General features: G+C 34.7%; 2 protein-coding genes across 5 annotated transcripts; both read left to right on the top strand.

Moving 5' to 3' along the window:
• The first annotated feature begins 3,822 nt into the window (after positions 1-3,822).
• On the top strand, positions 3,823-17,547 carry LOC131595606 (chromatin-remodeling ATPase INO80-like). 3 transcript variants are annotated; one of them, XM_058868000.1, is made up of 24 exons: positions 3,824-4,217; positions 4,408-4,498; positions 4,652-5,042; positions 5,138-5,270; positions 5,526-5,570; positions 5,652-5,852; positions 5,966-6,076; positions 6,518-6,942; positions 7,183-7,291; positions 7,390-7,470; positions 7,539-7,711; positions 8,709-8,834; positions 9,046-9,207; positions 9,292-9,349; positions 9,969-10,199; positions 10,347-10,493; positions 11,911-12,456; positions 12,576-12,839; positions 12,944-13,051; positions 13,474-13,568; positions 13,678-13,834; positions 14,045-14,242; positions 14,391-14,549; positions 16,950-17,547. In XM_058868000.1, exons 1-24 carry the CDS (start codon positions 4,158-4,160, stop codon positions 17,238-17,240), a joined length of 4,362 nt encoding a protein of 1,453 aa, XP_058723983.1. In that variant the 5' UTR covers positions 3,824-4,157; the 3' UTR covers positions 17,241-17,547. The 3 variants fall into 3 exon arrangements, with proteins under 3 accessions (XP_058723982.1, XP_058723983.1, XP_058723981.1); XM_058867999.1 differs by lacking the exon at positions 16,950-17,547 and adding an exon at positions 14,752-16,905 and having other exon boundaries at positions 3,823-4,217; positions 5,138-5,570; XM_058867998.1 differs by having other exon boundaries at positions 5,138-5,570.
• Positions 17,548-18,357: 810 nt separating this feature from the next.
• On the top strand, positions 18,358-24,345 carry LOC131595607 (omega-6 fatty acid desaturase, chloroplastic-like). Of its 2 annotated transcripts, XM_058868001.1 has the most exons (7): positions 18,358-18,456; positions 18,559-18,622; positions 22,485-22,711; positions 22,798-22,941; positions 23,025-23,176; positions 23,264-23,386; positions 23,528-24,345. In XM_058868001.1, exons 1-7 carry the CDS (start codon positions 18,412-18,414, stop codon positions 24,099-24,101), a joined length of 1,329 nt encoding a protein of 442 aa, XP_058723984.1. In that variant the 5' UTR covers positions 18,358-18,411; the 3' UTR covers positions 24,102-24,345. The 2 variants fall into 2 exon arrangements, 1 of the variants encoding a protein (XP_058723984.1); XR_009281953.1 differs by lacking the exons at positions 22,798-22,941; positions 23,025-23,176; positions 23,264-23,386; positions 23,528-24,345 and having other exon boundaries at positions 18,407-21,879; positions 22,485-22,614.
• The last annotated feature ends 677 nt before the right edge of the window (positions 24,346-25,022 follow it).

Here is a 25,022-nt window from a genome sequence, read left to right as displayed (position 1 = left end):
TCAATCAAAGGTTTAAACGCTCGAAATGTCTAATACATCACTCTCTAAAAGCAATCAACCAACACATGGTTTTCTATTTAGAACTACATGGTCTTGAGTTCTTCATTGTAGTAGGAAATACGTAGGAGCGAGAGCCAACATCTCGTCAAACCCAATAAACTAAAAAAAAAAACCTTTCTTATCTTTTTCTCGCTCACTAAGTAGAAGATTACAAACGATTCACGCTAATACTCATACGCATGACTAACTAAATGTGTACCGTTGAGTATAACGAATGTGAGTGGTGTTAATACCTTCCTTGCATAACCGACTCCCGAACGTGTCCATGGTTGCGATGACCATTCATTTTCCTTTGTGGGTTTTATTCGATGTTTTCCCGCTCCTTTGGAACAAATAAAGATTGATGACGACTTTGTTGTATTTCAAGTGTGCGATGTGTTCGGGTATTTTTCGCGTCGTGAAATGCTGTTGTATGTCATTAAGGTGTTGTCCTAATTGTTTTGTTAATCGTGCATCCCCTCTCCAATTGATTTGCTGGCTCAAAATAGTTTTTTCAATCAATTAGCATGAGTTTCCAACGATCACTAATGATCGTTGTCGTCATCAACTTCATACATGCAAGCACATAGATACACTTTCTATCTCTTTTTGATGATGACAATTGTTGCATGTCCTCAAGTAACTTGCCTGCAACTGCACATTTCAAGCAGAAAAACAAACTGAAACAATAACAAATGAACGTCACCATTTCAATATTTTTTGTACCTAATCCTCATTCCTGTTCCTGACTTCAATTGAGAAAATCCAGAAAAATCCCCTCAACCTTGTCAAGTATTCAAGTTGATCATCATCTCACTATAACTAACTAAATTTGATAAGGTAATCTTTCTATCAATATGCAAAACATTTTATACTGAGTTTGATCACGTTCTAATAAAATTTATTAAGGTAATCAAAACACACATATATGAGGGCTTTTCGGTTATAACGAGGCTTATGATCGAGTAGGATATTTTTTGGAGAGTAGGCTTAAATCTTTGGAGTTAGGTGCACAGTTTTCCTTTTGTTATCACACCAACTCTTTTCCTGCTTATTGGTACTAGAGATTCATACTTCTGTTATCTTCACTATTCATTTTGCATTCATTTTTTCTCATTTTCTTTTTTAAGAAGTTATTCAACTTATTATTTTCTCAAAATATTTGAATTTTTGACCAAATATCTCTAGTACCCCAAACCCAAACTTAAACTTTGCTCAATTCCAAAAGTAACCCCAAAATTATTCTTTTTCATGAAACATGAAAACCAAAAATTCTACCTAACTTCAAAGACAGGGTTTAAAGATTTAATCTTTCAAGTAAAATGACTAATATATTTGTAAGCTCATAGTGGTTAACAAAGAATATTCATATCAATACATGTTGTCTTGAAAAGGCTTAAAGTTTATAATAAACAACTACCTTAGTGTGTGTAAATCAAACCACATAAATTTAATCAGAAATAGTTTAAACCTGATAGAATAATAATGCATGGATACACTCAATGAAAGGAATAGTAAAAAACGGAAAATTTATGGCTCAAACCTTACTATATAAGATATCTGGAGATCGAATACAAGTCTATCGATTACCTTTTTCTTCCTTCTCATTCAATTCGTAAGGAACCTTTCTGCTGGTCACATTTTTATCTTGTGATTCTGTTGGTTCATCTGTTCATTGCTACAGTTGCAAATTTTTAGCTGCAGAAACAACAATCACAAACTCATTCATTAAGTAAAGCATTAGAGAAGTGGTACAAAAGATAGCCGAATATTTTAGCTACTACTATTGGAACAACAATCACATGTCATTGGAGCTGAAAAAGTCTGGCGCGTCTTGCATGGTGTTGTTGAAGTCTTGGTTCTGTTTGGTCCATTATGCCTTTGTCTGATTGATGTTGATGCTCGAGAGGTGCGACTTCATTTTGGACCAATTGCCTGAAATAACAACAATAATACTAGAAAGTGCAAATAGATTAGCGATAAAAATTAGGATTAGAGAGAGTTTTTTATCTCTCTTTCTTCTTTCAATCTATTTCTCACATCTTTGTCATATTGCTCCTTAATATGACATGCTACAAAATAAAGACGATTAATTGAAATAACATGAAATTTAAAATTGTAAATAAAATAAAAAACTTATCTGATGGGTTGCCTCCCACTAATCGCTTATTTAAGGTCCTAAGTTTGACCTTTCAATTTTTTTATTAGGGAGACATACATGACATGAAAAATATATCATCCTTCTTCTTCCTTTTGTTTGGTAGGAATTACTTTAATTTGAGGAATTGGAGGTTTTTCCTCCACATTCACTTCAGCTTGATAGTATCATACAAGGCATCAATCTCATCCAATACTTCATCCTCTTTCATTAACTTTCTTGCTAGAATTAGGAATATTCTCTTGTTGAAGATTTTCTTGTTGGATATCTATGTCTAATTGAATTATTGAGTTTAGAGCTTCATCCAAAACTATATAATCTTTATATTGCATTCTTGCTCTTTTCCCACATATATTTTTCACATCCGCTTCTTTTATTCTTGAATTTTTTTAAATCAGATAGTGTGCATTTTTCTTCTTCTTTTTCTTTTTCAACCAATCCTTCATCGACTACCTCCCATTCTTCTTCGACTTCTCTTTTAATTTCCTTATCTCTAGGACTATCTAACATATTTCCATAAAAATCCCCATTAGATCTCAGTTTTAATGTTAAATGGCTAGATACTTGACAAAGTTGCATCTCTAAATTCTTGAAGGATGTTCTCATGCCACTCCGCACAGTTTCTTGATGCCTGTTAATTTTCTCAAAATTGAGTTTAGTCATCTTTATATACTTAGTTAAGTTTTCTTCAAGTCGAGATGATGAATCCTCCTTCCATGAATGATAAGTGTTGATGTAAGGCAATGACTCTGATTAGTTTCCCGCATTTTCCAGAATTAGAGTTTTTGCTAAAGTTTCTTTGAATAAGCTTCAAACTTTGCTAAGTTAGCATAAACTTCATAATGCTTCTCTGTCTTTACCTCACATAAAATAAAAAGAAGAACACCTTATTAGCACTACAAATTATGCGAATGAAAAATAATGATTGGGGAATTTTATATTGTGTTGCAAAAACAAAATAAAATTGATTCAAATTTCAATAACGAAAAAAGCGGTTAGGTTTTACTTGAATCTCTTGTATTGTTCCTTGTTGATGTTTAGTGTATTATGTGAATGGTAAAGCCGTTATATTCCCACGGCGAATTTCCTTGTTGATGTTTAGTTCACTAATTTCTACTAGAGGTCTTTTATCCCTATTCAACCAACGTAAATGAAATTAGGCAATGTAACAATACGTTAATTCAAATGTCACTACTAGAGGTCTCCTATTTCTATTCAACCAACATAAGCACAATAATTGCTCTAATTCAAATAGATAGGCTAAGGGATAGTATTACCTATGCGTCCAAAATCAGACTAACAGAGAATCTCAAATAAAAAACATTGAGTTCAAGAGACAATTAAACAAAAATATAATTTTAATTATTCATATAATATCAAATTAAATATATGCTGCAACAAATTTAATACAAACTCATCTCATAAAACCTAGATTAGCTACTCATATTAGATAGATGGATGATAAAGAGAGGGAAAAGAAATTCCCTACAAATAATTCAATTTATTTTTACTTTTGCGCGGTGATGAAATTATTCAATTTTGCTGTGGTGACTTATTTTTTGTGCCATTCATGGGTCACTTTTTTTTAATTTACAATCAACACTTTTTGCAACCGATTAACTGCCAAGCTGATTAGCGCGGAATCTGAAATTTCGCAATATATAAGACGAGATCTACCAAAACAAAGTAAGCTCTGCCGGCGCACGTTAACCAAAATGACACTCACCCCGCGTATGTTAGCTCGCACCCATGCTTCACACACCGCCTGCGTTTACGATCTTTCTCTTTCTCTCCGCAACAACATACCTTATCCTACGCACCCTTTCGTTCCCTTCTTCCCTTTCTTCTCTCCCACTCCTTTTAGGGTTAAGTTCTGTTCTCTTTCCTCAAACCTCTTCTCTCGCTCTATGCTCTCTCGGATAATTAGGGTTCTTCACTCATCGATACCTTCAATTAGCGCATGGATAACACTAACAAATCCAACACTTCCCTTTCCTACTCTACTCTCTTCAATATCGAGGTTTGTCGAATTGCATTTCCCTATAACTTTTTTTTTGTGATTTTCACTATTGTTACATGGATTGGAGATTCTGCTTGCTTTCGTTTGTTTCAATCTTTACCATCATTCATCTTTTTTTGGTTGATTAGCTATGTACATTTTACTGGATATATTGTTTATGTATTTTTTGCTGATTGCATTGTTTTTGTAGCCTTTGACGAACTTTCAACTTCCTCAACAAGATGATGAATTTGATTATTACGGGAATAGTAGTCAGGATGAAGAAAGCAGAGATAGTCGAGGTACATAACTCTTTAAGTTTTTTGCTCTTTTTCTTTTGTAATGTGTTTTGGATTAAGTGACCTGCATTACCTATTTGGATTACAATGTTATGTGGTAAAGTTTACTGTCGGATGATGGTGAGCAATCAAGTGTTTTGTCCTGTTTATAAACAGGTGGGGCAATTTCAAATCACACTAATGGGAATGTGCATTCGATGGATGTGAATTTGTTGAAGAAGAGGGTGAGGTCACAAAACAGTGACGACGAAGGCAAAGGAGGTTTCTACGGGACATACATGACAGAGGAGAGGTATCGGTCAATGCTGGGCGACCATGTCCAGAAATGCAAGAGGAGGTCTAAGGAATCCTCTAGTCCTGCCCAAAATTGTGCTGTTGTCCCGCATATGAAAAGTAATAATGAATTTAAAACTCAAAAGTTAGCGAATGATCATCAGGGAGGATTGCATGCTGCTGATACTTTATCCGGATGGTTGTACAATTCCAATTCTCAAAAACATGGAAACTATCGCAATGCAGATTTTGTGCAGAGAAATGTCACTGATAGGTTTGCATTAATATTCTGTTGGCTTGATAGTGTCATTTAGCAATGAATGATTTTTTATGTCACAAATTACCTTACATTTTCTAAACATCTTGTAGGGTTATGTATGAACCTTCTATTTTAGAAATTGGGGATGGGGTCACATACAAAATTCCTCCAGTTTATGATAAGCTGGCTACATCGTTGAACCTTCCAAGTTTCTCGGATATCCATGTGGATGAATTTTACTTGAAAGGTACCTTGGATTTGGGGTCGTTGGCTGCAATGATGGCTTCTGACAAAAGGTTAGGAAATAAAAACCGAGCTGGCATGGGGGAACCCCTATCTCAATACGAATCTCTTCAGGCACGAATAAAGGCCATGTCAACTTCAAGTTCACCTCAAAAATTCAGTCTGAATGTGTCTGATATTGGTCTCAATTCATCCATTCCGGAAGGGGCTGCTGGAAGCATAAAGCGGTCTATTTTGACTGAGGGAGGTGTGTTGCAGGTTTATTATGTAAAGGTTTTGGAAAAAGGTGACACTTACGAGGTATGTATCGGTTGAGATTATAGTGATCTTCATTTTCTTTATTTTTCCTTTATATTCAGTTTTGAATTATAACTTTTTCAGATCATTGAGCGAAGCTTACCCAAGAAGCAAAAGGTAAAGAAAGATCCTGCATCAATTGAGAAGGAGGAAATGGATAGAATTGGAAAGATATGGGTAAACATTGTAAGAAGAGACATACCAAAGCATCATAGGAATTTTACTGCTCTTCATCGAAAGCAACTCATTGATGCTAAGAGGTGCTCAGAATACTGTCAAAGAGAGGCATGTGCTATCCCTAGTACACATTGAATTATTCTTTTTTTCTATATAATTCAAAGCTTATGTTGTTTGTTTTGTACTTTTGGCTTAACTTATTTTAATAAATTTTTCTTCAGGTTAGAATGAAAATTAGTAGATCACTTAAATGGAATAGGGGTGCTAGCATTCGCACCCGGAAACTAGCTAGAGACATGTTGCTGTTCTGGAAACGAATAGATAAGGAGATGGTACCTTTTAATTCCTCTGTGAAGTTTATTGATTTTGTTGATTTGGTTTCCTAATGCATATTCTGTTTATGCAATGGTTCTTAGTTTTACTTTGTTTGTAATCTGTAATCTTCTGTATTGATGAAATTTTTGAATAGGAAGCATATGTTATCTATATTTATCTGGAAATGATTGATCCAAAATTTTCTCAGGAGTGAAATTATGTTTTATAAAATGTTCAGCTTATTTGACTTTGGAGACCCAGATTGGAAGAATTATGCTCTATTTAGTAGATATATTGCACCCTGTTATATCCTACAGAAAAATATAATTTTTTTGGTAGACTTTCACATCTCATTATTTGTTCTTAGATTTATTTTTGAATGTGAAAATGTCAGCACGAGTGTACACTTATACAATTGGCTTAAATTTGTTTTAACTTAACAATTTCATTTGTCACAGGCCGAAGTGAGAAAAAGAGAGGAGAAAGAAGCTGCTGAAGCTTTGAGACGTGAACAGGAGCTCCGAGAAGCTAAGAGACAGCAGCAAAGGCTTAACTTTCTGATACAACAAACTGAGCTCTACAGTCACTTTATGCAGAATAAGTCAGATTTACTATCTTCGGAAGCTTTACCTATGGTAGAGGAAAAAACAAATGATCAAGATGCACCGTTCGACTCATCAGATGCTGGGCCTAATGAGGAAGAAGATCCTGAAGAAGCTGAATTGAAGAAAGAAGCTTTGAAGGCTGCTCAAGAAGCAGTGTCTAAGCAGAAAAAGTTGACTGATGCTTTTGACAATGAATGTTTGAGGCTGCGACAGGTGGGTGAAGCAGATTCACTTACGCAAGAAGTTGCAGGAGTGAGTAACATTGATTTGCAAACCCCGTGAGTTCTCTCTCTCTCTCTCTCTCTCTCTCTCTCTATATATATATATATATATATATATATATATATATATATATATATATATATATATATATTGCTACATGGATGTATAAATGCACACACTACACGGATGCATAAATGTATATTAGCATATTTGTGTGTTCTTCATCTGCGTGTTATTGAGGATTGTGAAACTAGGCAATAACTTGTCAGCTTAAATATTATGTTGTCACATTGCAGATCAACCATGCCTGTAGCATCCACAGTTCAAACACCTGAATTATTTAAAGGTTGTCTAAAAGAATACCAGCTGAAAGGTCTCCAATGGCTAGTTAATTGTTATGAGCAGGTTCTAGAGCAATTCAAAATAATTTCCTGATTTTTTTTCTTACTCTCTTCTCACCCCCTCTTTCTGGGTTGTTAAGTTAAATTTTTGTCTTCTTTCAGGGTTTAAATGGTATACTTGCTGATGAGATGGGACTTGGAAAGACTATACAAGCTATGGTTTTTTTAGCCCACTTAGCTGAGGTAAGCTATTCAGACTGGTGCTTTTGTTGATCTTTGTGACATTATTTTAACTTATGTGTCTTATGCAGGAGAAAAACATATGGGGGCCTTTTCTGGTTGTTGCACCCGCTTCTGTATTGAACAATTGGAATGAGGAACTTGAGCGCTTCTGCCCTGGACTTAAACGGCTTCCGTATTGGGGAGGGCTTTCAGAGCGGACAGTACTTAGGAAAAGTATTAACCCAAAGGACCTTTATCGTAGGTAATGTTAACTTCGGGTGCATTTCCTTTTCCTAGAAAAAACTGGTGGCAGTAATAAATTGTTTCTGGGCGAGATGGCAGTTTTATTCTTAGGGTAGATGTTTCTGTAAATCTTTGTAGCTGAAATTACTTTTATATCTTGAATACCAGAAATATATTTTCTTGATCGCTCAAACTTCTGAGAACTGCCACTGATGTGTTTATAAAAGTAGAGATTTAAGCTCAGTGCAAGATTCTTTTTTGCAATAGAAGAATCATACCTGCAATGATATTTTTTTATTCAGTTATTCTCTCTAATATCTTGTTCAGTGGGTTATCAATGTTGGAAAAATGAGACATAATTTTAGTAAAATTTAGACAAATTACTCATTTGGTTGCGGGAATGAAAAAAAAAAAAAACAGAATGTATGGTAGTTTCAGATTCTAATGCTTGGTTGTGGGAATGGAAAAAACTATTGTGCAAATCCAAAACTTTAGATAGTGGGCCCCTGTGTAATCTAGATGCTTTTAAAAGAGGAAAAGTAGATAAATCAGGAGAATTTTTCCTTTTAATTTAACATGCACCTACTATAAGGGTATTACAATTGAGTATTGACAAACTTTAAGATAAAAAGGCCTGTATAAGGGGGTGTTTAAATATCATCTTATTCATTAACTTCCTTTTGACACAAGCCTATTCATTAACTTCCACCTAATAGCTCAAGGTTTTAGATGAGCTGGTCTTTCACATGCTTTTAGAGAAAAATAACTGGTTATTCACATGTATTAGTGAAGTAAAGTCATTCATAAAACTCAATTCTTAATGTCTTAGTTTGAGAGAGTTGGTTCCTTACTGCTTACAGGTGTAAAGAAAAATATCAATTCGAATTAATTATATGATGAACTGTGACAATTTTATATCATAAATAGAATGACAATTGCCTTATAACTGCAACATATTTAACCTAGTAGTTTGAAATCATCTCCTAAGAGTTAGAATTATTTTTCTTGTTTACCAGGGAAGCTAAATTTCATGTTCTCATTACAAGCTATCAGCTATTAGTAGCTGACGAGAAGTATTTTCGTCGCGTGAAATGGCAGTACATGGTTTTAGATGAAGCTCAGGCAATCAAAAGCGCAAACAGGTTTTGTATAATCACTGTATTTAATGTCTGTAGGGCATAAATTATTTATTGATCAGCTCTTGACCAATGTTTTTAATATTATAAGAAAACTGTTACTAACCATGGTGCATATTTTCATAGGTTTGAATGGTGCACTTCTAATCATTCAACACGAGTTTATATTAAATTTTTGAATGGTCCTCTAATTATTGAATTTTTCTTGATCTAACAGTATAAGATGGAAAACACTTCTCAGCTTTAACTGTCGGAATCGTCTACTGCTGACTGGTACCCCTATTCAGAATAATATGGCAGAGTTGTGGGCTCTTCTGCACTTCATTATGCCGACTTTATTTGACAGCCACGAGCAGTTTAATGAGTGGTTCTCAAAAGGGTATGTATTCCTCCTTAACGTCCATTGGACAATATAGTTATTTTACTACAGTCTTACAGTCTTTTATTACCAATCATATGTCAGAATTGAGAATCATGCAGAGCACGGGGGTACTTTGAATGAGCACCAGCTTAATAGACTGGTAAGTTTTCTTTCCAGTTGGATATTCATAGTAAGCATATGAGTAAGATGTTCTACTATATTATATTTAGTTAGGGACAGTTTTAAATGCTTAAGGGACAGTTTTAAAGAGAGAATAATAAATGCTTAACGGTATATTAGAAAAAATAACATTAATAATTCATTGGTATTGTAAAACGACTTATAATTTGGTACAAAGATTTTTCCAAAAGCAACTTATAATGAAAAATGGAGGGAGTATAATTTAGGCCACTTCTGTGTAGCTTTTGTTGTGCAATGAGGAGTTGCATTGGATTTTGCATTATCGGTAAACTATTATTTTACTGCTTGCTAGTCTATTTTGTTGTGTATAAGACCTGCCTCTATGGATCCCTCACTTTTGCAATGTTCTTACCTTTGTTGGCTATTAATTTTTTTTCATATGTTACACTAATTTATGCATACTTTATGTCTTGTGATACATGTTTCAGGGTGTGATAATTAAATCCACGCCATATTGTGTTAAATGCCCTTATATTTATTATCATCTCTAATTATTTAAAAGCTGGTTTTGTTTTATGTCCCGTTATATTTTTTCTTTTACAGAATTTTGATTGCCTTTTATTTTATTTTATAAACAGCATTCAATTCTAAAACCTTTCATGCTACGGCGTGTCAAAAAAGATGTAGTTTCTGAGTTGACACAAAAAACCGAGGTTATGGTGCATTGCAAATTGAGCTCTCGACAGCAAGCTTTCTATCAAGCAATTAAGAACAAAATATCTCTTGCTGAACTGTTTGATAGTAATCGCGGACAGCTTAACGAGAAGAAGATTCTGAATTTGATGAATATTGTTATTCAATTGAGGAAGGTAGATTAATAGGCCATGCCATAAATACTTTCTATTCTCCTTTTTTTATTAGGTTAAATTTTGCTTCGATCATTTCATTTTATTTTATTTCCTTCCTCCCCCAAAAGAACTTTGCCTGTAATAAATATTGCTATTGAAATGTGGTAGGTTTGTAACCATCCAGAGTTATTTGAAAGGAGTGAAGGAAGCACATACTTTTACTTTGGTGAGATTCCATATTCCCTTCCACCTCCTCCATTTGGCGAGTTGGAGGATGTATACTATGCTGGAGGTCTCAACCCCATAACATTTCAGGTACTTCCTCAAATCTTATCTGCTATATCAAAAGTCAGAACATTCAATTCAATAATCTGCTTTTCTCTTTTCCTTCTTTTTACGAGTTCATTAACTAATATTATGAATATATAAACAAAGTATGTAAGCTCAATTCAAACACATCTGCATCAATTCTTATAATGTAGCGGAATTTGAACAAATCCCTATTGTTTCAATACGCTATTTAGTAGAAATTGTTCTCAAATAGCAGCTACTGCGGCACTGTAGCGTAGCATAATTTGAACAAACCGCTATTTTTTTCCTGTTTGGCAAGACCGCAAACCGCTATTTTGTCCTGATTGGCAAGACTGCCAAAATTCTTAGTTTTTATATGTTTTTTAAAAGGTGAGTCTATACTTAGGACCATGTTCAAATTTATTGGCTTAATTTCACTTTTGGTCCCCCCCAAGTATTGCGATTGTGCGATTTTGGCCCTTTTCTTTTTGAACGATTTTGACCCTTACTTTTCTTTTTGAACGACTTATTACTTGTGGTCCCCCAAGTATTACGTTTGTGCGATTTTGGCTCTTCTCTTTTTGAACGTTTTTGGCCCCTTATGTTCCCCTCTTTATGATTTCGTAGCCCCCCTGCCAATTTTTGGTAAGGTTGAGTCATTTATTGACGTGGCACCCAACTCCAATCGTCATCGTGACTTTTCTGTAAAAATATAGATGCCAATAAGTTTGAAACTCTTAGTAGGGAATTCATTCGCTCTGACGTGTACGGGTTGATTTTTGGCGTTTTTCAATTTCAAAGAATAGTCACGCTGGTTACGTGCCACTTCAATAAATGAAGCCACCTCAACGAAATTTTTGATGAAATTGGGAGGACTACCAAATTACGAAGAGGGAAAATCAAAGAGGCCAAAAGCACACCATCTCAATTCTTAAGGGGCAAAAATGCAAGTAAGCAATTTTCTACATGCTAGTTTATGTGGCTATTTGGTGTCTTATGTTTTAGGGTTTAGGTTACGAAGAGCATAGATAGTAGATAATGCACGACTTTTTCTGTGTTTTGTACTCGTGTCTCAAATTAACTTACCCAGTTGACCAATTCTCACGGGTTAAGAAAAATGTTTAAATGAAAGAGAGAGAAGAGTACTTTGAGAAAAACACCTTTATCATATATTGGTGTATTCAATTTTTACTATAATTGCAAAATGGAAGATATTAAATTAGGAGTGTTGCAATCAGTATTAATTAAAGGGTGCAATTAGAAAATTGTAATTAATGTGATATTGAAAATTGAAAGACGTTAGTCATTATGGGACAATTTTTTATAACAATTTGATCAGTTATTTTTGGACAGAGGGAGTATATCCTACTCCATTAGGTTATTTTCCACCTTTTTTTTCTGATCGCATGTTCCCCTTTCTCCCTCCCTTTAACATTTGCAGATACCAAAGCTTGTGTATCAGGAGATTATGCAAAGCTCTGAGACTCTCAGTTCAGCTGTTGGCCGTGGTGTCTGCAGAGAAACATTTCAGAAACATTTTAATATTTTTAAACCAGAAAATATCCATCGATCTATTTTCTCTGAAAAAACAAATGTTGAAAGTGGAAACTTTGGTTTTACCCATTTGATGGATTTGTCTCCGCCAGAAGTGGCATTTTTGGCCACTGGTTCTTTCATGGAGCGGCTATTATTTTCTATGATGAGATGGGAACAAGAAGTCTTTGACGATGTTGGAGACTATCTTGCAGAATATGTTGTAGATGATCCTGAATGTAATATCCTTGAAAAAGGTAAGGTGAGAGCTGTTATAAGAATGTTATTGCTGCCACCCAGATCTGAGACCAGGTTTCTTAAAAAAAAATTTGCAACTGGGCCCTCTCATGCTCCTTTCGAGGGATTGGTAGTCTCACATCAGGATAGGCTTTTATCTAATGCAAGGCTTCTTCACTCAGCATACACATACATCCCACCAACAAGAGCTCCACCTGTATGTGATGATATTTTGGTTTCTAGTCTTCAGTTATTTCCTCCAGAACAATTGCCTTTATTTATCCAAAATGGTAACTAACTATTGTTTTTTTTTTTTTAAATATAAATTCTCTTTAGATTGGTGCTCATTGCTCGGATAGAAACTTCTCCTATAAAAAGATTGAAGAATTACATGATCCTTGGCTTAAGAGGTTTTTTGTGGGATTTGCACGTACATCTGAATGTAATGGGCCTAGAAAGCCCAATCACCATCATCCTCATTATTTAATTCAAGAGATCAATTCTGAATTACCTGTTTCACAGCCTGCAATGCAGTTAACTCACAGTATTTTTGGCTCCTCACCCCCTATGCGGAATTTTGACCCAGCAAAGTTGCTCACTGTAAGTGGTATTCTTGTTCCTTTTGTTGTGTCTGCTCAGTGCAACAAAACTCGTTGGTTCTGAACTATCACATTGAATTGATTATTTTATGTTGCATAATGTAGGACTCTGGGAAACTTCAAACACTTGATATATTACTGAAACGCTTACGGGCAGGAAATCATCGTATTCTCTTGTTTGCCCAGATGACTAAGATGCTGAATATTTTGGAGGTATTGTTGAAGTTAAACCTTTTGATATTGGTTTTGTAAAAATCATCTTATTTCATGTCCAAATGTGTTCAAAGATGTGAGTCTCAGAATAGAGGGATATAGTTATTGTTATTACAAAAAACCTTTGTGTCAGTTCATTTCCCTTCAAGGTGATGGTTACACAGAATTGACTTGGTAGGATACCTGGAAATTGAAATTTTCCTCCTATTAAAGCAATTAATGAGTTGGATGTGTGATTTTACCTTTTTATCTTGGTGGTTGCATCTGTGATTTGAAAATGGAAACAATCCTACTACGCTGAAGTTCTATTTATACAAGCAGCATTGTTCTTGTACATGTGTCATTTGTTTTCTTTTAACTTTAATGGTTCTGTTTCATTTTTGACAGGGAAGACTAACAGACGGTTTATTCTTTTGTTGCAGGACTATATGAACTACAGAAAATATAAGTATTTTAGACTTGATGGATCATCTACAATTCAGGATCGCAGGGACATGGTCAAAGACTTCCAACAAAGGTAATTTTTTTTTGATGTCTTATGATGAAATTCTACTTTGGTCAGGGTACTGAATATGAATTGTTTCTTTTTATATTTGATTGTGTTTTTATTAATATATTTTTTGCAGGAGTGATATTTTTGTGTTCTTACTGAGTACAAGAGCTGGTGGATTGGGTATCAACTTGACAGCAGCTGATACGGTCATATTTTATGAGAGTGATTGGAATCCAACATTAGATCTTCAGGCAATGGATAGAGCTCATCGTTTGGGTCAGACAAGAGATGTTAGTTCTACTTTCCCTCTTTTTAAGTGTACACACCTGTTAATATTATGAATGCTATGTTGCTTGAAGTTAAGACCTCAAGTTTTTGACACTGGCTCCTTGTTTTCCTTTCTATCTGGAAACTCACCCATTTTGCTTGAGATTTAGCACCGAGTTTTTTAATGATTTTTTTTATCAAAACTAAATTTATATGTATTTTGAAACTTGTAGGTTACGGTTTATCGACTTATATGTAAAGAGACAGTTGAGGAGAAGATTCTTCTTAGAGCAAGTCAAAAAAGTACTGTACAGAACCTTGTCATGACTGGTGGTTCTGTTGGTGGTGATCTTTTAGCTCCTGAGGATGTTGTATCTTTACTTCTTGATGATGTCCAATTGCAACAAAAGTTTAAGGAAATCCCTCTCCAGGTTAGCTGTGAATCTGGTCAACTGAAATTTGTATATACCTGTGAATACCCTCTGTTTTTTTTTTACAAAAAAATAAGGCAAAGTACGAGTTCCAGAATTCTCAAAACAATAAGACTTTCTAATTATCTGACATCACTTATCTTTTCAGGTGAAAGATAAGCAAAAGAGAAAGCAATCTATGAAGGGTATTCGGGTCAGCGAAGATGGTGATGCATCTCTCGAAGATTTCACAAACTCTGTAGCTCAAAGTGCTGCAGATAATGATGCTTTCATGGAGCCAGAGGGGTTAAAGTCCAATAATAAAAAGGTATAATTATACTCCCTAAAACATTGGATCCTAGTGTTTGAATCTCATCTAAACTAATTCATATGATAATTGACTGTTAAGTTTGAAGTGGAAGCTTTGTTGTTTCCTTTTAATAACTGATGATCTATTTGATAAGAAATCATCTTATGGCTTGAAGATACTTTCTAGGCTTTTTTGATTTGTACATTTTATCTGTATTTAGGGATGTCAACGGAGCAGGCAATGCTTGGAGGATGATTCCCCGCTCCCCGCCCCACCCTCCAATTTATTCCCCATCCCTATCCCCAATTTCTGCAACGGGGGGATATTTCCCCCATCCCCACGGAGATTCACGAAGATCGAATTTTTAAAAAAATTCTATACTTTTTGAACAAAATTATGACACTAGTATTTCGTTATTACCATATATTTGAAGAGTAATTATCATAAACACAATGAACAAAGAGAGCGGTTGTTGTGGTGATGATGAAGAGAACGGAGAAGATGATGAATTAAGGAGACAAAGATAATTGAGAAAAGAAAATGAGGAGACAGTGTGTATATAATATGGTAATAATACATTATACAATAACACATAAAAATAAAATGTTAGACTAATGACTCTTCATTTTCTAATACATTAATATTTTTTATGTAAACTTTTATTATTATAATATAATATACAAAATATAAAAGTTAAATAATATGGTCGGAGTCGGGGAATCCACGGGGGGGAGATACTTTCCGAATTCCCACCCCAAAGTGTCATCGGAGGAACTTTTCTCTCCATCCCCGTCCCCGCGGGAAAAAAAAAAACTCCAACTTCGATGCTCCAAACAGATAATCCCCATAGGGCTCTCCGTTAACAGATGCAAATTGACATCCCTATCTGTATTGTTGCTTGCAGTAAGTAAGATAAATATAAATATAATTCTATAAAATAAAAGCTAACTATTACTTTAATAAATCAAAAGAGACTGCTAATGTATTGGTGCCATAGAACATGTAATAAAGAAGTAGTTTTGAAGAATCTAAGTAAAAGTTATGGTTTTATGCCAATTGTTTATACCACTAGTATTTAAACCTCCGCCATGCACGGAAGAAAATCACTTCTTGTACGTGATTTTAGATGTATTACATCAGTTTTGTGGAGTGATTAACTATCACTTTGATCTAACGACTAATTTCAACACTTCACTATAGTAATAACAATAGTAAAGAAATATATCAATGATGTTATAGAAGAAAATATAAATTCAGACTAGGACATATAAAAAAATAAGCACTAAATTCTTTCTTCCACTGCAGAATTTCAGCTAACACATGCCTGGCATTTCCAATATCAAACATTTTTGCTTTTCAGAATTTGGTAAAACTTAGGAATTGACAAAGTATATAATTTGTGGTTTTTCTAAAACTAATATGGCAACCAAATATAGCATTTTTCATCAACACCTGCATTTGTCCAAAGCAATTACATTGATGAATCCTGCTACCCCACACTATATTCCCACATCCGGAATGAAAAAAAATAAATCCAAAAACAATTTAGTAGCCAATATTGGTGCAATAGAACAAGCATAACCATGGTTGTTAAAATCGGGATCTCGATAAAGATCGTTAGGGTATAGAAAAAGCGTAAAGCGTAGGATCGTAACACGGATCGTAAGATCCCAAAAATAGACAAAATTATAAAAATAACTAGAAAAAATTACTTTAAAATAAAATTCTCATTCATTTAATCATTAATAGCAAATATTTTATACAAAAAAACATAATAGAAGGTCATTTAAAACATTGCAAGTCCCAAAACCCTACAATATGTGTGCACAATAGTCGGGGTTAATTATGGGTCAGTTTATGGGCCGATCCCAATTGTTTAATGGCCTGGTCGAAACAGGTCTAAAGCGGGTAAAAACAAATAATGGATCGTTGGGATCTCAAGATCCCACGATTTAAAGATCTTTCTCTAGGAGTTCAAAGCTCCAGCCAAATTAAAGATCTTTGTGGCACTTAAATCGGTGGCCGGTTGCTGGAGCGTAAGATCGTAAGATTTTGGGAGTTAGAGCTAGATCCCAACAACCATGAGCATAACTATTTTAGTATGGTGTACCTTCTCTTTCATGCTTAAGCTTTCTGAGTGGTACATTTTAATAAATCATACTTGCCTTTCTTCCATGAAATGCACACATTTGGTTACAGATTCTAGCTGGTATATTTGATCAATTGTGCATCTGTTGTGCACCTAGAAATCCATGGATCTGTATTCAGGAAGAAACTTAAATCATAGTAACTGTAGTGTTTTATTGAACTTTTATGATAGGTTTCTATAATTTTAATTTTAGGCATAATAATTATTGCAAGGCCAACAAAGTTTACAATATTATCTTCAGTTTGGTTAACAGTTATGTCAATTTACAGAGAAAAGCAACTTCAAACAAACAAACTTCAAGATCAAAGAATTGTAAGAAGACGAGTGAACATGGAAGTATGCCTATAGATAAACTGGATGGTGCCCATCTAAATAATGATCCAGTGGGCCAGAAACCAAAGAGACCAAAGCGGGCAAAGAAGAATGTAAATGAAAAGTTTGAAGAAGGTTTTACTGGAACAACTGCCATATTCCCTGAGCAGACCCAATTTCCTCCTTCACATGATTTCACTTTTGGAGGTTCAAAAGCAGAGACAGTTCAAGACACACAAAGACATTGACTTTTATTGATAATATAATTTACTAAACATGGGGGCATCATAATTCTATTAAACTCTTCAATTGACGTTTTTGGATAAACTTCCATGTCAGCCTCTTACTGATTATAGATATATAGTATTTTTTGGGGCAATCCATAGTTAGGGTGAAGCTGAGGCAAGACAGGCAAAATTGTATAACCTTAGGCTGTATATATATGGTGATAGTGCTAAGTATATGCTGCTTATATAGAGGTCCACCCCCTTCGGTGTCCTGACTTTGTGTATAAATTGAATTATTTTTTGCTAGTGATTCATTTTTCTGCTGTAAGCAATATTTATATCCAATATGGTACTGTAAATTAATATCTGATTGCGCCACTTGGCCATCTCCTTCCATAACTGGCTTGGTCGCAAAGGGTGTGGTATGTGGTGAATGATGTTGGCCGTTGACAATCTTGCATAATTAACAATGTCAATGCCAGACCATTAGAATGCGATAAGGCCACATGACATGTAGTTTTAAAACTTGTTTATGCTATATTTCACCTTATTGTAAATTAGTATAACTGACATCACCAAATCTTTTTGTATACTATATCCCTCTCACAATAACTATCCTATCACTCCATTCCAAGTTCCAAATTATAAGAAAAAAAAAGAAGCACTTATTAAGAAATCAGTTAATACTCTAGATACTTTGCATCCTACAGTACCCTTAATATTTAATGTAAAAAAATTGATTGCATGACACATTGAAAATCGAAGGAAATAAACATGACTAGAAGCCTAACTGTAACAAAATTATGCATTCTTGCACAAACCAATACACCCCAAGTGGATTCCGATTGGACAAGGTCAAGAATAGCTACTTAATCCTTGTGTGTTTTCCAAGAGTCAAATCAAGGATATCAATTCTAATACACATGCATTATTTCACCATTCAATTTTCCAGGTAATTGAAGTGTTTTTGGAAAATATAACTCAATAAATATTAAGATTACTTTTAGAACAGCAAATTTACATCGGTCAAAACTAATTTATTTTTTTTCTTATAGTTTGGGACAAATAAATGTCGTTTTTCTCTCTTAATAGTTTGGAAAGGAGAGAGTACCTCATACAAATGTTACATAGTTTCTGACGTTCTTCACTTTTTTGTTGTTTTCTTCACTTTGAGGTTCTGGCCACAAACAATATGTCTTACATGCTTACACTTGCGGATTCTTCACTCTTCTCCATGGTTTCAATTTTATCCCTTTGGTGTCAAGAGTTTAGCTTGTTTTATACTTTTAAGGTGTAACATTATAATAGGTATGTTTTATTCATTCTCGTCTTATGTTAGACTTTGCAGGACACACACCAAAGGCCAATTTCAAATAGAAATACAACAGTCCACTTCACACCTGGTATGCTAGTATTAACTAGAGAGTACATGATAGAAGGGTATTATAGAATTTATATTATTAGTATTGTTAGTGATAGGGGGTAATAATAGAACTTATATTATTAATATTGTATTGGACTTTTGAGTATTTGGGCCTTTAATAGAACATCCACTATGGAATCTATATATGTAATGTCTTTGACACAATTAAGGATATCAAAAAAGAAATCAAAAGTTAATTTTATCTCTATTTTTCTTAGCTCATTTTTATGTCTTTCTTCTTTATTGTTAAAACCCTAGTTCTATAGTCTTGGTAGGAATTTCTTCCTATCAATTGGTGCTTTCATTTTCGATCTCTTGCCTCAAATGTTCTAAATCTATATTTGAGAATCATGACTATTCCAATTTTTGATGCAAGTGAAGATGCCTATTGGTGGATTCTATGTTTGGAGAAATTTTTCAAAGAGCATGAAACACCCAAATCATTGAAGATTTTAAAAGCTGTTGGAGCATTGAGAGGCTCTGCTTTCACATGGTGGATAGGGTGGTGTCGTATTCATCCGAGATATAATTGGGACACATTTACAACTGCTTTGTTATGGCGCTTTAAACCTGAATGGCGAGAAATTTTACCAATTTCGGATGAAAAAGAGGAACCGATTGTCGAGTCCTCATACTTGATGGAGCAACATGTTACACGAGAAATTTTGTTTGAAGAGAAACATGAGAAGTCAGATCTGGAACCAACTAAACCCATAATAGAGGAAAGTTGTATTGTTGGGGAAGACTTAGAAGAATCATCAGATCCGGAATCAAGAAAGCTCATTGAAGAAACTTCTTTTCATGAAGATTTTGTTATGGAAAGAGCCAATGAAGTTGTTCCTGAAATGGTTATAACCCCTTTGCCTAGTCAGAAGCATCAACACATGTTGGTGACTTCTTATGCGGCGTCTGCAAAATTATTCCAGAATAATGAAATTATTGCTGATAAAGGTGAGTTATATGTATCCACAAACTCAATCACAACATATTCAACGCTCAATGCTAACTCAGTATTACTCATCGATACCAAAACAACGAGAAACACAAATGCATCCAACTTGACCTACAATTCCAACGAAAATATTTCTCCACCACCAAAGCCACCGGAGCAACCTAATATGTATGAAATCCAACCACTATTGTTCTCGGAGGTGTCGGATCTCGGTCAGAAAAAAACAGAGTCACCAAAGGAGCCACCGCCGATAATGATTTCTGATAAAACTTCAATATCGCCGCCGCCCTTGAAGCCACCAGACTTAATCTTATCTCATTCACCAGAACCAAGCTTTGTTAACAATACCCATATACTAGATTTCAATTCTTCATCACTGAACAAGGTCGAGGTTACCTTCAAAAACAGATATTTTCACCGTGACGGAAATTTTGCAATTCCACGTAAACCACTTGATTTACCACTGTTGAGGGTTTACAATGCCAGTATTCTTTTTCACTCAAAACATATTAATTCCATTTTGAAGAACAAGCAACTACTACCAATTTCAGAACTGGACACTCTCTCAAATCATTTCCTGCAGAGTTTGTTTCTCCACTGGTTGCAATCACCAGCCTCAACGCCACCGATGCCGCAATTGTTGAAACCACCTAAATCTCTACTCACAGCGACAACCATGATTTCCGCAAGGGAGAATAAGCAGTTAGCAGCGTATGGCGATACCAATTCATCTAGAGCTATATTGATGTTTGAGCTAACGAAATTGATTATAGTTAATCCCAGTTTCAAAGTTATGCATGTGTTTCCTTCGTTCTCGTCAACGCGCTTGCGACAACTCGTTAATCAAGTATTGAATTGGCAACACTGGTTGTGCAGGAATCCAAAAGAAAATCCAGAGATCAAAACTTTGTTGACTGACCATACTTGTTCTTCGCCTCGAAAACAAGGATCTCGTCCGCCTTCTCTAACTATCCGTTCTGCTGCAGATGATACAAATTATTCCTCTTATGCAATTGTGCCACTTTCGCCTGATCTTTCAGTTCCTACTTCTAACGCTGTTACAACATTTCCGGTGAATGCAAATCCTTCGCCATCTTATCAATCACCTTATGTTATGGCAGTTTCCTCCTCGCCTTCTCAGTCGCCTCCTGAGATCATAACTTCCTCATTGCCCGATCCTTCAACTCAAGTCGTTGTTTCGATGGATGAAGAAACTTTGAATACTCTTGAACCGATGGATAACAGAATGGTGAACCATTATGTTCTGGAATTTTTGAGGAAGAACAAGAAGGATCATATTGAGAAGTGTTTGAGTGATGCTAAGGTAGCCAAAAAGTATATTAATCATTCGTTCATTTCGAAGTTGCTTGAACTGTTTGATTCTGAGAATCCAAGAGAAAGAGACTGTTTGAAGACAATTCTGCTTAAGGTTTATGGGAAGTTCATGGCGCATAGACCTTTTATTCGGAAAACAGTTAACAATTTATTATATCGGTTCGAGATTGAGGCCGAGAAACATAACGTAATTGCTGAGTTCTTTCCTCTTTATGAATTTACAAATCTGCTTGACTTACATGAATTTAATTTGTCGGGATTGGATTTAGATTGTTATGCGGATGAGTTGTACTTACCTGTGCTCAAGGCTGAGGATTGGAAGGATCCTATGGCAACTAAGCTTGAGGATTGTGATGGATACTATACTGCTAGTTCAATTGATTCTGACGCCATGTCGCATTGTTCGCGAGAGAGCTTAGACAATGAGCAATTTGAGAAGGTAACTGTTCCACCAAAAGTGTCTTCGAAAGCCGTTAACAGATCCATTATAAAGGAACTTGTTGTGGTTAGAGGTATTACTCCAACTCCTCTTGGTGAAGGAAAATATACTACTATTGTTGGTCTCTGTCAAGCCTTAGGTGTTTTTCTTGATAAAAAGGTGGTCACATGTGTTTGTCAACCATCACAAGGACCTACTTTTGGAACCAAAGGAGGTGCATCTGGTTATAGCCAAGTGATTCTCATGGATGAATTCAATCTTCAACTAACAGTAGATATCCATGTTATAACTGCAGCAAGCAATCTTCTAACTGCTGCAATTGATGCCCAGATTTTCCATGAATCAATGCAATCAGATAAATCTATTTTCAACCGGTTATGCCAAGCAAATAAAGAAGAAAAATTGAGCTTTAATGATGTCATGTTTAGCCGTCTCGAGAAACTAGTATTGTAGCTGCTAATGAAATTGCTTCGACAGGCATTTACAAAAGCTTTAATTATGCTGGAACAAGGTGACTCACAACATGTTCCCCTTGTGATACTCTTGGTGTTGTTTTCCTTATTAGTGACGTGGATGATCCTAAATATATGAGGCTTCTTCATATGAACCAAGTTGACAAGAACTATAATTTGAATTATTATTGTGCAAACTCTAAGATGTTGACTAATGAAGAATATATCCATATCCCAATTTCTATTTTTGGGAGTTTATTTTAGAACCTTGAGGACAAGGTTCAAGTGAACCCCGCGGCAATGATAGAAGGGTATTATAGAATTTATATTATTAGTATTGTTAGTGATAGGGGGTAATAATAGAACTTATATTATTAATATTGTATTGGACTTTTGAGTATTTGGGCCTTTAATAGAACATCCACTATGGAATCTATATATGTAATGTCTTTGACACAATTAAGGATATCAAAAAAGAAATCAAAAGTTAATTTTATCTCTATTTTTCTTAGCTCATTTTTATGTCTTTCTTCTTTATTGTTAAAACCCTAGTTCTATAGTCTTGGTAGGAATTTCTTCCTATCAGTACAATTATAAAAATAAAAAAATTATGCATCATAGTTACATCACTCATTAGAAATAAATAGCTCTAATTTTTCTACAGGCTTATGTAAATCAAACAAAGACTATTCTATCTACAAAGGGTTTAGGCAACAAAGAATTTCAATCTTTAGGAAGAAAGCTTCCATCACAAAAGCTGTGGCAATTCCAGCGGAAAACACTGATGAATACAGAAAACAACAATGTGAACGTTACGGTTTTAAGAAAATTGGAGAACCACTTCCTGATAATGTTACTTTGAAGGATATCATCAATTCCTTACCCAAGAAGGTTGTTTTTTACTCAGATAATAGTATTGTGTATATAGATGCATTTTATAATCACATATTATTGACGATTTTAATTTTCGATAAAAGGTGTTCGAGATAGATGAAATGAAAGCATGGACAAGAGTATTGATATCAGTGACGTCTTACGCTTTGGGATTATTTTTTATTTCAAAAGCGCCTTGGTATCTACTTCCTCTCGCTTGGGCGTTTGCAGGGACAGCAGGAACCGGGGTTAGTTAGTTCGTTAGTTAGTTAGTAATCCTCTTTTTGTCTCTTCATTGATATTATTTCTTACACTTTTTGTTTTCCACCAGCTTTTTGTTATAGGACATGATTGTGCTCACAAATCATTTTCAAAGAATAAGTTAGTAGAAGACATTGTTGGAACTTTGGTTCTTTTGCCTCTAATTTATCCATACGAATCATGGCGATTTAAACATGACAGGCATCATGCTAAAACTAACATGTAAGTTTAGTTTAGTTTTCTATTTATCTTAGACACAGTTTTACAAAAAAAAAAATAATTGTGTTTTTGTTTTTCCTCTTCCTTTAGGTTGTATGAAGATACAGCATGGCATCCGGTTTGGAAAGAAGATTTTGATTCAAATCCAGTTTTGCGGAAAGCACTTGTATATGGATTAGGTCCTTTGCGTCCTTGGATGTCTATAGCACACTGGTATGTACTAGTACTACTACTCACTCCGTCCAGTATTATAAGCAAATTTCATTTTTTAGATTTATTGAATAATTAATGTATTTTAACGGGCTTCTTAATCGAATAAATACTAAATAAGTTTGCATGTTGACGATGTAACAGGCTTATTTGGCATTTTGATTTGAGTAAGTTCAGACCAAATGAAGCAAAGAGAGTGAAGATAAGTATAGCTGCTGTTTTTGGTTTTATAGCAATTGGATGGCCTTTGATTATTTACGCCACCGGATTGAGTGGTTGGTTTAAATACTGGTTGATGCCGTGGCTGGGCTATCACTTCTGGATGAGTGTTTTCACTGTGGTACATCACACGGCGCCACACATACCATTCAAATACTTTCAGGACTGGAATGCTGCACAAGCACAGCTTAATGGAACAGTTCATTGTGAATATCCTAAATGGGTTGAGTTCCTCTGCCATGATATCAATGTTCATATTCCTCACCACGTGTCTCCGAAGATACCGAGCTATAACTTACGTGCAGCGCACGAGTCACTGCAGCAAAATTGGGGTAAGTATATGAATGAGGCTAGTTGGAATTGGAGATTGATGAAGACAATCATGACGGAGTGTCATGTGTATGATAAGGATAAAAATTATGTTGCATTTGATGAACTTGACCCTAAAGATTCTCGTCCTATTACATTTTTGAGGAAACTCATGCCTCAATATGCATGATTTCTTCTATTTTTAAGTCAATTTTCTATTTTGCTCCTGTGTTTGATTTGTATATTTCATAACTTTTGAGCGATTGATTATACCTGAAAATTGAATTTGTGTTGTTTTGATTTGGGTAGGGTGTGATCAATCTTATGTGTAGGATCAAATAACAATACAAAAATTAGAATTCTAATTTTAATATGAAATATTTATGTTAATGGATCAATTTATGATTCTAATTTTATTATGAAATATTTATGTTAATGGATCGACTTATTATTCTAATTTTACTATAAAATATTTATGTTAATGGCTCTGCTCATATCTTATTAGGAAACATTTATGCATTTGTCGAAGCCTAGATTAAATACTTATAATTCAATATTATAGATTTTCGAAAATTATTGCAGTTTACTCCTCTAAATTACAACTTAAAGTAAGGCACCAGTGTGTTATAGGCACATAGAAGTTATGTATGAAATCTATTATAAAATCCCTGTTATAATAGGATTTTTCAGTCCCTGGATGCAAAAAGCATTAATAAATCATCACGACGTCACTGTCTTGTGTCTAATGATATATTCTAAGTTGTTAAAGAAACTACAAAGGACATAAATACATGTTTCAAAATTTTCTCTCAGCCTTTTGTTGAATTTTTGTTGTTTTTCATGTATCATTGTCTCCTTATTAGTTATTTATTAACATATCACAATAGAAAATGGCCGATGATCAAAAAAAGTTATAATAAACATGGTAAAGTATCACAAGATGCCTCAATATGTATAGAGAAAGATAAATGTCCAGAGCCCAAAGCCCACAGTTTAAAGCAAGGCAAGTGTTTGAAACTATTAAGGGACTATCATCCCATAGTAAGGATTCTCTGTCTCGTGGAAGGCCTCAGGCCAGTCCACAAACTCTTGCTCATGTTCCTTCACCTGT

Source organism: Vicia villosa, linkage group LG4 (genome assembly GCF_029867415.1).
Source record: "Vicia villosa cultivar HV-30 ecotype Madison, WI linkage group LG4, Vvil1.0, whole genome shotgun sequence".
NCBI classification, from domain to species: domain Eukaryota; kingdom Viridiplantae; phylum Streptophyta; class Magnoliopsida; order Fabales; family Fabaceae; genus Vicia; species Vicia villosa.
The sequence above is the reverse complement of the archived record's forward strand: the minus strand, read 5'-3'. Positions and strand labels throughout refer to the sequence as shown.